The 13,788-nt window shown below is 39.7% G+C and overlaps 1 protein-coding gene across 3 annotated transcripts in view; it reads right to left on the reverse strand.

Annotated features, from left to right (window-relative positions):
* The window catches only part of LOC134210334 (cell surface glycoprotein 1-like), a 233,538-nt gene that overhangs the window by 79,167 nt on the left and 140,583 nt on the right, over positions 1-13,788 (reverse strand). For all 3 annotated transcript variants that reach the window (XM_062686383.1, XM_062686381.1, XM_062686382.1), the window contains exon 3: positions 11,436-11,480. In XM_062686383.1, coding sequence (XP_062542367.1) covers positions 11,436-11,472 — 37 coding nt within the window. In that variant the 5' untranslated portion in view covers positions 11,473-11,480. The remainder of the gene's footprint in view (positions 1-11,435; positions 11,481-13,788) is intronic.

A 13,788-nucleotide genomic window follows, 5' to 3' on the forward strand; every position in this document is an offset into this window, starting at 1 on the left:
TACCACTGCAAAGGCTGCTATTTCAGCTATCGTTCAAGTAAGTGATTATTATGATTCCATATGCATAGACGAATTGGACTCTGACACAGCTGATATGGATGATTCTACGGAGGTACACGTGCCCGAAAAGAGGAAGCAACCGTCTTTCCCGGGATCGCGCCGTAAGAAATCAGAAGTCATCCATAAGAGCTTGCCCAAATCTGAAGGCAATGGGGGATTATTTAAAATCCCGAAGCAACCTGTCTTCACTGCTCCTTTGGATCCATCTTGCAGCAAGACATTCCCACCATTGCCCAAAACCGATGTTTCCAAGAAACATCCGGCTAGGAGAATCAATGAAAGAAAAACTACAATTCGTTCTTCCCAAAAAAGTACTCCGTCCAAGCGAGGATTGATCTCCTTTAAGGACCTTGTGGACCGTTTTTTGATTTTTTTTCAATATTCCGAATTCATTGAGGCCAATCATTGACCTCTTTATACCAACAGTGGAAAGTTATCTGAAGCAATTGACTGTTTCATGGCCCCTTCTTGCAGGAATTGTATCTTTCGATGGATAATACGGCTATTACACAAGATACAATCACTGTGCTGCAGTGGAACTGTCATAGTCTTAAAAATAAGTTAGACGTGTTCAAGTTTTTGATTCGCAATTCCGATTGCGACATATTTGCACTCTGTGAAACATGGCTCTCTTCTGAAGATGAAATCAACTTCCACGATTTTAACATTTTTCGCCAAGATCGGGATGATCATTATGGTGGCGTTCTTTTGGGGATCAAAAAATGCTACTCCTTCTACAGAATTCCCATTCCGACTGTTCCCGGCTTAGAAATCGTCGCATGCCAAGTAAATGTGAAGAATAAAGATCTTTGCATAGTTCCAGTGTACATTCCTCCAAATGCCTCTTTTAATCGTCGACATCTTTGGAGCGCAGTCTCCCTCCTATCATCTCCAGTATTGATATTGGGTGATATGAACACACATGGTATTGGATGGGGCGAAACGTATGACGATTATAGAGCGCCTATTTTCTATGATTTGTGTGACGATTTCAATTTGAATATTTTGAACACTGGTGAAGTAACTCGAATAGGACCAAATGGTCAACAAAGCCGTATTGATCTGTCTTTATGTTCAAATTCACTATCGTTAGATTGCACGTGGAAGGTTATCCAAGATCCCCACGGTAGTGACCATATGCCGATAGTTACCACAATTAAAAGTAGCTATCAACAATCTGAGCCAGTTAATGTTCCTTTCGACCTCACGAAGAACATTGACTGGCAAAAATTTGCATCGGCGGTAAATATTGGTATTGAATCAACTGATGTTCTTCCACCGCTGGATGAATATCAATTTCTTACCGAATTAATTAAAAAAAGCGCACTAGATGCTCAAAAACGACGCGTTCCAAGTACATCCGTCATCAGAAGACCAGCCACTCCTGGTTGGGATGATGAATGTACTAAGTTGTATTCTGAGAAATCTGATGCCTTCAAGGCTTTCCGTAAACACGGAAGGTTTTTAGGTTCGAAGGTTCGAAGAGTATTTAAGGCTTGAAAGAAAGCTCAAAAATCTTCTCAAGGCTAAAAAACGTAGCTACTGGCGACGTTTTGTCGAGGGACTATCGCGAGAAACCTCAATGACAACTCTTTGGAAAACGGCCCGCAACATGCGGAACCGCACTTCCACCAACGAGAGTGAAGAATACTCCAATCGATGGATATTCAACTTCGCAAAAAGGTCTGTCCAGATTCCGTACCAGCAGAACCGCTATTTCGAGAATCAGTCACTGATCCCGGTTCTTTGGGTGGACCATTCACAATGCTGGAACTTTCTATGTCTCTTCTTTCATCGAATAACTCTGCTCCGGGATGCGATAACAATAAATTCAATCTTCTGAAAAACCTCCCAGATATCGCAAAAAGACGATTACTTGACCTGTACAACTGTTTCATGGAGTACAACATTGTGCCACCTGAATGGCGACAGGTCAAAGTAATAGCTATTCAAAAGCCTGGGAAACCAGCGTCTAATCACAATTCATACCGACCGATTGCCATGCTATCATGCATGAGAAAATTATTGGAGAAAATGATCCTTTTTAGAATCGACCATTGGGTCGAGCAAAATGCATTACTGTCAAATACTCAGTTTGGATTTCGTAAAGGTAAAGGAACAAACGATTGTCTAGCGTTGCTTTCTTCAGATATACAACTGGCTTTTTGCGCACAAGGAGCAATTGGCTTCAGTATTCTTTGATATTAAGGGCGCTTTTGAGTCAGTTACCAATGAAGTACTGTCAGACAATCTTCACAGTATCGGGCCACCCGTATTTTTAAATAATTTCTTGTACAATTTGCTGTCAGAAAAACAAATGAACTTCACACTCGGCACTCTGACAACTTCCAGAAATAGTTACATGGGCCTTTCCCAAGGTTCATGTTTAAGTCCCTTGCTTTATAATTTCTATGTCAAAGATATTGACAATTGTTTGGAAGGACAATGCACGCTCAGACAACTTGCAGATGATGCCGTGGTCTCTCTAAGAGGTCCATGTGCAGCTGTCTTGCAAGGACCATTGCAAAGTACCCTGGATAATCTGACTGTTTGGGCCAGACATCTAGGGATCGAGTTTTCACCGCAAAAAACTCAGTTGGTTGTGTTTACTAAGAAGCGGTATCCTGCTTAACTGAAACTCAAGCTGTTGAATGATGACATCAACCAATCTTTATCTTCTAAATACCTTGGGGTCGTGTTTGATTCCAAATGTACCTGGAAACTCCACATTGAGTATTTGATACAAAAATGCCGGAAAAGGATCAATTTTCTACGTTCTATCTCCGGAACATGGTGGGGTGCTCACCCGGAAGACCTCATCAAACTCTATAGAACGACTATTCTCTCTGTTTTAGAGTATGGCTCCTTCTGCTTCCTCTCAGCAGCTGATTGCCACCTGATCAAATTGGAACGAATTCAGTATCGTTGTTTGCGTATTGCCCTTGGCTGCATGCATTCAACGCATAACATGAGCCTGGAGGTGCTTGCTGGAGTCACTCCTTCAAAGCACCGTTACTGGGAGCTCTCACTTAGAATACTCATCAAATGTGGGACAAGTAACACACTTGTCTTACATAACTTCGATAATATGCTTGAACTAGCATGTCGTTCAAGATTCCTGAGAGTTTATCTCAACTACATATCATCAGATCTTTGTCTTCCGTGTTATAATCCACCTCGAGTTCACTTCACCAACGACAGTTCCTCAATTGTATACGATCAGTCCATGAAACATGCTATTCAAGGAATACCAGATCATCTTCGACAAATAACTATTCCTCACTTTTTCTGAAAAATATGAACATGTCAATTGCAACAACAGATATTTCACTGATGGTTCTCGCATCAACGGATCCACTGGCTTCGGTGTTTTCAATGTGACTTCAACCACCTTCCAAAAACTTCAGGATCCGTGTTCGGTTTATGTTGCTGAGCTGGCAGCAATTAACTTCGCTTTGGGGATAATTTCCAATCAGCCTGTAGACCATTATTTCATCTTCTCGGATAGTCTTAGTTCTATCGAGGCACTCCGGTCGATGAAACCTGTTAAGCACGCATCTTACTTTCTTACAAACATAAGAGAGCAGATGCATGTTTTGTTCGAAAGATCATTCAAGATTACCTACGGCAATGAGAAGGCAGACTCGCTGGCAAAGGTGGGCGCACAGGAAGGTGAGGTATATGATAGACAATTCTCGAGCAACGAGTTTTTCCATTAGTCCGTCAGAGTACTCTTCAAAGTTGGCAAAATAATTGGACACACAACGAACTTGGACGGTGGCTATTTCCTATAGTTCCAAAAGTTTCTGGGCGAGCGTGGTTCAGAGGTGAGGACTTAAGTCGAGGCTTCATTCGCATGATGTCGAGACTTATGTCTAATCACTATTCACTAAACGCACATCTGTACAGAATAAACCTTGTCGATAGCAACTTATGTAGGTGCGGAGCCGGTTATGATGACATCGATCACGTAGTTTGGTCCTGCTCGGAAAATGACGCCTCCAGAGAGCAATTATTGGATACCCTAGTGGCCCGAGGTAAACAACCCTTCAGGGAAGTTCGAGGTGTTTTGGGAGATCGTGATGTGGTCTATATGCAGGCCATTTATAGTTTTCTTTGTGCTTCTGATATCAAAATCTAATAGTTTTTTTCTTTCTTCAAAGTTTTTTTTTGTGTTTAGTCTCTGCTTTCTGTTCCGTAGAGCACCATAGCTCTCCCATCCGGAAGATGCTCCCAGTCGAACCATTCCTCGAGCACGACGACACGCCACCCGGATGAGAAGCTGAAATTCCCTGATCCCAAATCCTTAGCCCTGTCCATCCTTAAACATTGTAAACTAACCTCGAGTCACCACGAGTACGCTGGCTTCTACCCCTCTCTTACTAACTGAAAAATTAAATGATATTGATTGTATATATCACAAAGAACCATGGCTCCGTAAAGTGTTATACACGCCTGAGCCTACCAAATAAACAAACTTGAAAAAAAAAAACTTCTGTCAACTGTTGATCGCAATTCAAGAACTCAAGGACAGTTTGGATTAGTCAGACTGTTCCAGAACAACCTAGTGGTATTTTTAATCTTCCAATAGATGTGATGAACAGGTTCGAACATATTTCGAGATATTGTGTGACAAGAAACGCTACTTTGAAAGCTTATGATCGTAGGTTCTGTGCTAAAAGACAGTTTAGATGACCTAGAAAATTCCAAAACTGTCTTCCGGTGTCTGATGACCTTCCAGGAGATGTAATACTCATGGTTGAATACATATAGAAAATTTAAGCTTTTTAGTAGCAATAGATATGAAGTCCCGAACTTAAGATTAGTTTTGGTGGTGACCAGTATATCCAAACAACCAGCAGGTATATACGATGACTATAACTTCCAGGAGATGTAATGGAAATCGTTTATCACATATCAAAACTTTGAGAAGCAAAAAAACGCTGCAACCACAACTGTTGATCACAAGTCCCGGTATAAGAATAGCTTGATATTTTAAAGCTATCTCACAATATCTTTTGGTCTTAAAGGAGTTGTAATGCATATTGTTGGATACATAACAAAACTTTGAGCAACGGAAAAAGCCTTCAAAGCAGCTGTAGTCCTGAAAAGTTTAGTAGATGTAGAATGATATAGACTATATTAATACTATCTTACGATATATAATGACCTTCCAGGAGCTGTAATCCATGAGCATAATACAAAGATTAGATACTTTGAGTGACGAAAGATCTACTTTCACAGCTATAGATTTCAAGTTCAATTACTCAGAATAGCTCAAAACTTTCTTACGATATCCGTTAACCTCCCAGGAGGTGTAATGGATATAATTTAATGCACATTGAAGCCTAAAGTATTGAAACAAGATTTTCTTACAGCTGTAGATCTCATGTCCCGATTTCAAGAATAGTTTGGATAACTCAGAATACACAGAACGATCTTACGATATCCGTTGACCTCCCAGGAGATGTAATGAGTAAAAATGAATGCATATTGAAGCTTTGAGTACCAAAAATAGCTTCTTACTAACTGTAGATCTGAAGTCCCGAACTCAAGGACAGTTTGGATGACCCAGAATATCTCAAAACTGTCTTACGATATCCGTTGACCTCCCAGGAGGTGTAATGGATATAATTGAATGCATATTGAAGCTTCAAGTATTGAAAAAAGATTTTCTTACAGCTGTAGATCTCAAGTCTCAAACTCAAGGACAGTTTGGATGACCCAGAATATCTCAAAACTGTTTTACGATATTCGTTGACCTGTAATAGATATAATTGAATGCATATCGAAGCTTTGAGTAGCGAAAAAAGCTTCAACGTAGCTGTAGATCTCAAGTCCCGAACTCAAGAATAGTTTGGATAGCCCAGAATATCCCAGAACTACCTTGCGGTGTTTTTCTCATCTTCCATAAGATGTAACGAACATGGTTGAATACTCAAATAAACTTTGAGTTACAAAAAAAGCTTTTTTGCAGCTGTAGATTTCATATCCTGAACTCAAGGATAGTTTGGATGGCCTACGATGTCCAAGGAAGATTAAACATAGTTTATTGTATATCACGGTAACTCTACGGATACGTTTGAATAAAAATCTTATTTTGAAACAGTACAATCCGCTGCCAATATACCAAATATTTTCTTGTTCATAACTACACCGTATTCATGACGTTCTAGGTTGCCGTAAGGGCATGATCGCCCATGCCTGATATTTTTTTCCTGATAGGGGAGTTAATTTTAAGCAAATTTGCTGAAGACAGTGTTTACTTTTGTGTGATTTTATACATCAATTTTTCTGTTGGGGTCTTATATGACCCCGTGGACCTGAAAGGGTATAGCAAATCCTATGATGGCAATTATCGACCTCTTTATACCAACAGTGAAACTGTTATAATACTGGGTGATATGAATGCACATGGTATTGCATGGGGCGAAACTAGAGACGATAACAGAGCGCCTATTTTCTATGATTTGTGCGACGATTTCAACTTGAATATTTTGAACATACACTTCCATATGATATATAAATTAGACAAATTGGAGATAGTAATTTTTCTGAATAATGGCCACCCTTTTCCCCTTAGTGCAAGGGTAAGGGATCAAAATTGCCAAACTCGCCGTTACGCAATTTGTGAAGGAACCCATTCATTAACGCACCAAACCAGCATTATTAAGAAAAATTCATTCATTATGTCGGTGTACAAGCGAAAGTCTAACCTCATGCTTTAAATAATCTTCTATATAAACAAAAATGAATTTAGGTATCCTTCCTGACGATTTAAGTCACGAACGGGTGGACCGATTTGAAAGATTTTTCCCTAATCGATTCGTTTTGGGATCCGCAAGGTTTGTAGATATAAACAGTTGGTGAACTTAACGGGGAAATGTAAAAAAAATCATTTGAATACAATTTTGGGTCAGCTGTCTAGGAAAGCAAAACAATTTATTTATTATCAGACTAAGGCCGGAGTGGCCTGTGCTGCACATAAAAGTCTTCTCCATTCAGCTCGGTCCATGGCTGCACTTCGCCAACCACGCAGTCTGCGGAAGGTCCGCAAATCGTCCTCCACCTGATCGATCCACCTTGCCCGCTGTGCACCTCGCCTTCTTGTTCCCGTCGGATCGTTGTCGAGAACCATTTTCACCGGATTACTGTCCGACATTCTGGCTACGTGCCCGGCCCACCACAGTCTCCCGATTTTCGCGGTGTGAACGATGGATGGTTCTCCCAACAGCTGATGCAACTCGTGGTTCATTCGCCTCCTCCACGTACCGTCCGCCATCTGCACTCCACCATAGATAGTACGCAACACTTTCCTTTCAAAAACTCCCAGTGCACGTTGGTCCTCCACGAGCATCGTGTCCGTATAGAACTACCGGTCTTATAAGCGTTTTGTAGATAGTCAGTTTGGTACGGCAGCGAACTCTATTCGATCGGAGCGTCTTGCGGAGTCCAAAGTACGTGCGATTTCCAGCCACTATGCGCCTCCGAATTTCTCTGCTGGTATCGTTATCGGCGGTCACCAGTGAGCCCAAGTACACGAATTCTTCAACCACCTCGATTTCGGCACCACCGATAGAAACTCGTGGTGGGTGGCTTACATTGACCTCTCTCGAGCCTCTTCCAGCATGTACTTCGTCTTCGACGTGTTGATGACTAGTCCAATCCGTTTAGCTTCGCTTTTCAGTCTGATGTAGGCTTCCTCCATCCTCTCAAAGTTACGTGCCATGATATCAATGTCGTCGGCGAAACCAAATAACTGGACGGACTTCGTGAAAATCGTACCACTCGTGTCAATCCCTGCCCTTCGTATTACTCCCTCCAAAGCGATGTTGAATAGCAGACACGAAAGACCATCACCTTGCCGTAACCCTCTACGCGTTTCGAGGGAACTCGAGAATGCCCCTGAAACTCGAACTACGCACATCACCCGATCCATCGTCGCCTTGATCAACCGTATCAGTTTATCCGGAAATCCGTTTTCGTGCATTAGCTGCCATAGCTGGTCCCGATCGATTTTATCATATGCGGCTTTGAAGTCGATAAATAGATGATGTGTGGGCGTTGTATTCGCAGCATTTCTGCAATACCTGACGTATGGCGAACACCTGGTCTGTGGTAGAGCGTTCACCCATAAATCCCGCCTGGTACTGCCCCACGAACTCTCTTACAATTGGTGTTAGTCGGCGGCATAAAATTTGGGAGAGTACCTTGTAGGCGGCGTTCAGCAATGTGATTGCGCGGTAGTTGCTACAATCCAGCTTATCGCCCTTTTTGTAGATGGGACAAACGACACCTTCCATCCACTCCTGCGACAGAACCTCATCCTCCCAAACCTTGGTAATCACCCAGTGCAGCGCTCTAGCCAGTGCCTCGCCACTGTGTTTAAACAGCTCTCCTGGTAGTTGGTCAACTCCAGGGGCTTTGTTGTTTTTCAGCCGCCCGATCTCCTCCTGGATTTCCTGGAGATTCGGAGCCGGAAGTCGCATGTCCTGCGCGCGTGCTTCTAGGTTCATTACCATACCGCCACCGTTGTCTGCCATATCGTCATTCAGGTGCTCTTCGTAGTGCTGCCGCCACCTTTGGATCACCTCACGCTCGTTTGTAAGAAGGTTCCCGTTTATGTCCCTACACATAAAGCAAAACAATAGCACGGAAATTGATCTAGAGTGGGGTGCTGCAAATAGTTCAGTATGTGACATTTGCAACACCCGGGCAAAGCTGGGTATTTTCCGCTAATATTTAGATAAAAAATCCATAAATATAGAGCCACGTTATAAGCGTTTATCCATTCATACGAATAACATGACGATTTTTCGTGACGGTCATTTGACTTTACTGATTTGTATCATCAAGACCGAGTATGATTATTGTTTTAGTGCCTGAGAAAAGGTGACAAACTTGCCAAAGATCAAAAGTCTCCTAAAAATCGATATAAATAATGCGATGAGCCAAACTAAAAGTAATATGTTTTTCACACGAAAGCGTAGGAGATGAAAATGTGTTTTCCGTTCGGTGAATAAATCTTTTAGGAATTCAGAATAGAATGATATTAGCTAGAGCAGACTGAGGAAGATGCAAGAAAAACCCAACCGTGCGTTGGCCTTATCACATCATCGTCCTTGCGCTAATGATGCTAACGAAGGCGATTCTCCGCTGGCTCCTGTGGTGTGGGATGGATTCATATCCGGCGCGCTTGAGCACTTTGCTCAGTCAGCATGTGGCGGCAGGTTTACGCGACGCTGCATTTAAATCTGGTCTTTCCAAATGGTGCAAATATAGCCGTCTAACCTTTGAGTGACGAAGCCGAAAAAACCTGCTCCATTGTCAGCCGATGACGGAACGCGCCAATTAGCGCACTCGTGCTTGGGCGATAACTACCCAGTACATAAATTCTTCTTCTTATGAAACTATTTAGTGCAGTATGGGAATCAACTGTTAACAGTGGTTCTTGAATATTTCAATACATTTATGTTATTTATACATTCTAGTTATAAGCTTCTAGGCGCTCAAAAACTAGTGACATTAACAAAATCTGAAACACTTATCTTACATTTAGTTGTATTTTTTAATCAATATAACATTAAAAAATAGTGGAAGATTTCACTACAGTTTTGTATAAAAATTTTGTATTATTTGTATAAGTGATTCAGAATTTTAAATTACAATCATTGAATTAAAATCTTACAATTTTGTATTAATTCAATATTGCATTTGTATAAAAACCAAACAATATTTGTATTTATTAAAACTTTGGTTTTCACTTGGGTTTTCATCTAGTCTACATCGATAATGGTAGAATTCTGAACATGAACAAACGTCAAGCTAATTTTTCTAGAACCCATAAAATTTTTAAATTGCCATAAATTTCACTTTTTAATCATTATTTAAGGCCGTTACAAATATTTAATAATAATTATGTCCTACTGGTCTTCGAAAGGTCTTCACACTAATCATTTTTTTCGCATTTTCGTGATGTTCGGATTATCCCCAGGGAAATAGCTGTCTTTGTATATAAACACAGCAGAGCCCAAGACAAATCGATTGTTGAGAAAATCTTGTCAATCGGTCAAGTCAACACCTTTCGTGATTTATATTGCCTCAAAGGAAATGTAAACTCATTTTTATGTATAGAGATATATATTAGGGTGGCTCAAAAAACATTTTTTCAATTTTTTTTGATGGGCCGCCCTCTTATTCGGTTCTATTTGATGCCCTGATGCTCTGGACAAAATTTCAGCCAAATCGGTCAATGTTTGGGCGGTGCTAAACTCGTTGGAAGTTTATATGGAAAAATGTATGCAGAAACATCCAAAAACAGTGATTTGCAGTTGGACAGCACAATTTACGATCAAGAACCACGATACGCATTCAGTTCTTGTAGAATTAAATACAGAATGTTATGCTGAAAACCGCGAGAAGATTGGAGTTTATTAGGCAAAGATATTAGCATTTTGCTGGAGTGTTGTAGGGGTGAATTTATTTCTTTTCAAAGGTAAAAGAAACGAAATTTGCTCAAACCCCACTTCAGAGAAATGCCAATAACTTAGCCGGGCAAACTCTAATCTTCTCGCGGTTTTCTGCATAACATTTTGTATTTAATTCTACAATAACTGAATGAGTATCATGGTTCTTGGTCGTAATTTGTGCCGTCCAACTGCAAATCGCTGTTTTTGGATGTTTCTGCATACATTTTTTCATATAAACTTCCAACGAGTTTAGCACCGCCCAAACATTGACCGATTTGGCTAAAATTTTGCCCAGAGCATCAGGGCATCAAATAGAACCGAATAAGAAGGCGGCCCATCAAAAAAAATTGCAAAAAGTTTTTCCCATACTAATTTGAGCCACCCTAATATATATATATATATAAATATTTATAGAAGATTTTGTAATTCATATAAATATTTTCTGTGGCATCTACATTGTTATGTATTGTATTAGATAGCAGTAACAAACATCAATATGGTGATGCAGTTAGGCCAATGATTTTATAAAACAAACAAAAACAAACTTGTTAATAACATTATTGATTCGCGATTCTATTTATCTTAGTACACACATATGTCATGATCGAAGCGTAAATCGACAAGTGTTGATCTCAACAAAACATAATTTGAGAAATGCTGACCCTGACGTGAACTCATGGAAGTCTACTGCCAAGGAGATATTGCCGATAGTGGCCATGACATTGAATCGTTCGATTTAATTGGCTATGATTGGGTAAATGGACTCAGATATAGTCATAGTGATGATGAGCACAATTCTATTTGTGCCTTCAATAGGCGCCTCGGCGAGCGCTCGATGCAGCTATTACGCATTTCAAAACCTATCTTTCAATTTGGTACGCACATATGTTAGTCAAATTAACTTACCCGCAAACACCAGCAACCATCGTCGTATCTTTTTCATAGCTTTCCCTGTAAGAAAAAAGAGTAGAAAGAAAACGAATGAGCATTTTGTAAACATATTTCCTGGTTGGAATGAATGGCTTTTATGGTATGATTATACAACTTGCAAATGCCGTAAAATACGCCGAAAAATCGATTTGTGATCAGCCGAATCGATGACTAATAACGATCGATCGTGACTTGCGATAGCATATAATTTATGACACAGGGCACCGAAATCTAAGGTGCGTTTCGGTTTAAGTCTTTCGGATCCATCATGAATGGATGACTGAGTGATTAAATGACCGTTGATTTCACAAATTACCAATCATCATGAGGTAGTCGGGTGTGATTGGTTCGCTGCGGAGGTTGAACTTAATTATTTGTTTGGCTTGGGCTTCCTGTATTTTAAGTTTCCGGCAGTATGGGGGGTTTCGTTTTATATGATGTTTGATTTAACTGTCATTGTATGTAATGAGACCCTTATCATATGGATCAATAAGATCCATAGTTAGTGTTAGGAACATTATGTCATATGATCACTTCCCTTTCCTTGTAACGGAGAAGATGGGCGTGGTCAACAATGAGAGTTTTCGTGCTTTTTCATTTCGGACCTTCAATTGGATTGCCATCAACTCCCAAATAGCATTCCATAAGCAATAGGAGTAAGTAAGTTCAAGATATACCTGACAGTTATCAATATGCAATCTGCGAAATACTGCGTTGCCAATGCAACGCAGCGCAAAATTAGGATTAGGAAAGTTAGAAGAAAGTTATAAATTGTATTAATAATAATCGATCAATAGAAAAAAATGTTTCTATATATCTGTATGTCTGTTTATCGAAAATATCTGGTCGTTCTTGACTTAAGGGCATAACTTAGAATCCTGATCCTTTCTACCGAATAATGTATTCAGCCAAACCAACTGTAAGATCCATATAGTCTTTTAAGTAAAGTGCAAGTTGGCTGCGCTTATTTATCATGCATTCATTTCGCAATTTCTTGGGCCTGGTGATTCCGCGTTCAACACTGTAACTAGAGTTTCCATTCCGAGACATCTCCCGAGATTTTCCTATACACGGAATATTATTCTTGAAATCGCGGAAGAAGATCATTAGGCCAGCATATCATAGCCATCTTTTTTATACCTTGTACATGTCATAAAAATATTGGAGATAAGAGAGCTCTCTCTAAAAACAAAAAAAAACGGGGAAAACAAAACAATACTAGAGTTCCCTTCACTTCATTTCCGTGTGTTGACTAATACTTCTGCCAGCAGCTGCAGCTCTCTTCTATTTAAATAAACAAAGTCATACACAAAGTCACCAACATTCCTTGCACTGGCTGCGCCAGAGCTCTGGTAAAGGTCAGTAGAAAGAACTACAATGGAGGCTTTAATTAATCAAGCTATAAATCAATTTAAATAAATTGCAGGCAATTTCATATATTACGATTTTTTTTTGCACTTTATCGTCTATGAGATGCAATTTAATCATGTAATTTATTTAAAAGGTCTCTGGAAATTCTCTGGAATGTTTTCCCAAAAACTTCCAGCTCAAAAATTGTTTCAGGTGTTCCTTCGGAAACCATCGGAAATTCCATACCCTCGGAAATTTCTCCAGTAACTCCTCCGGAATTCCCAGCAGAATTTTTTTCCCACAAATCTAGGACAAAATTTCAGGAATTTTCTTTGGACTTTAGAACCAATTGCTAACAGAAGTGAAAACGGAACTCCTAAAGGCGTTTCCGACATTAAATTTGTCCAAGAATTTATTCGGACATTCCTCCAAGTATTTTTTCAAAATTTACTCTAGGGATTTTAGCTATAAAATTCTCTGGAAATTACTTCGAATGAATCCAGAAATTCCTTTGGAGATTCCTCAAGACATTCTTTTGAAAACTCAAAGAAAAATTCTTCGGAAATTCCTTTACGAGTTCTTTTAGAAATTTGTTCAGATATTCTTTTAGAAATTCCTTTGAAAATTTCTTCGGAAATACCTTAGTAACTTCCTCCAGAAAATCCTTCGTAAATTCTGCAGGAACTATTCCGCAAATTTTGTTGTAGGATTTTTTTCGAGAATTTTTTAAAGAATGAAATATGAAGTAATAAAGGAATTTTCGAAAGAGTTTCAAAAGGAGATTTTAAAGGAAGTCATTTCCGAATGATCTTAAAAGAATTTTTGAATGAATTTCAGAAGTGATTTCCGGAAAAAAATATTGAAAGAATGTCTGAAGATCAAAATGAATTTCAAATTAAATTTCCGGAGGAATGTTCGAAGGAATTCAAAAAACAATTTCAAAAGAATTCCTGGATGAAGTCCTGAAGAAATTTCGTTA

The sequence above is a fragment of the Armigeres subalbatus genome, chromosome 2, assembly GCF_024139115.2.
Source record: "Armigeres subalbatus isolate Guangzhou_Male chromosome 2, GZ_Asu_2, whole genome shotgun sequence".
Taxonomy (NCBI): Eukaryota; Metazoa; Arthropoda; class Insecta; order Diptera; family Culicidae; genus Armigeres; species Armigeres subalbatus.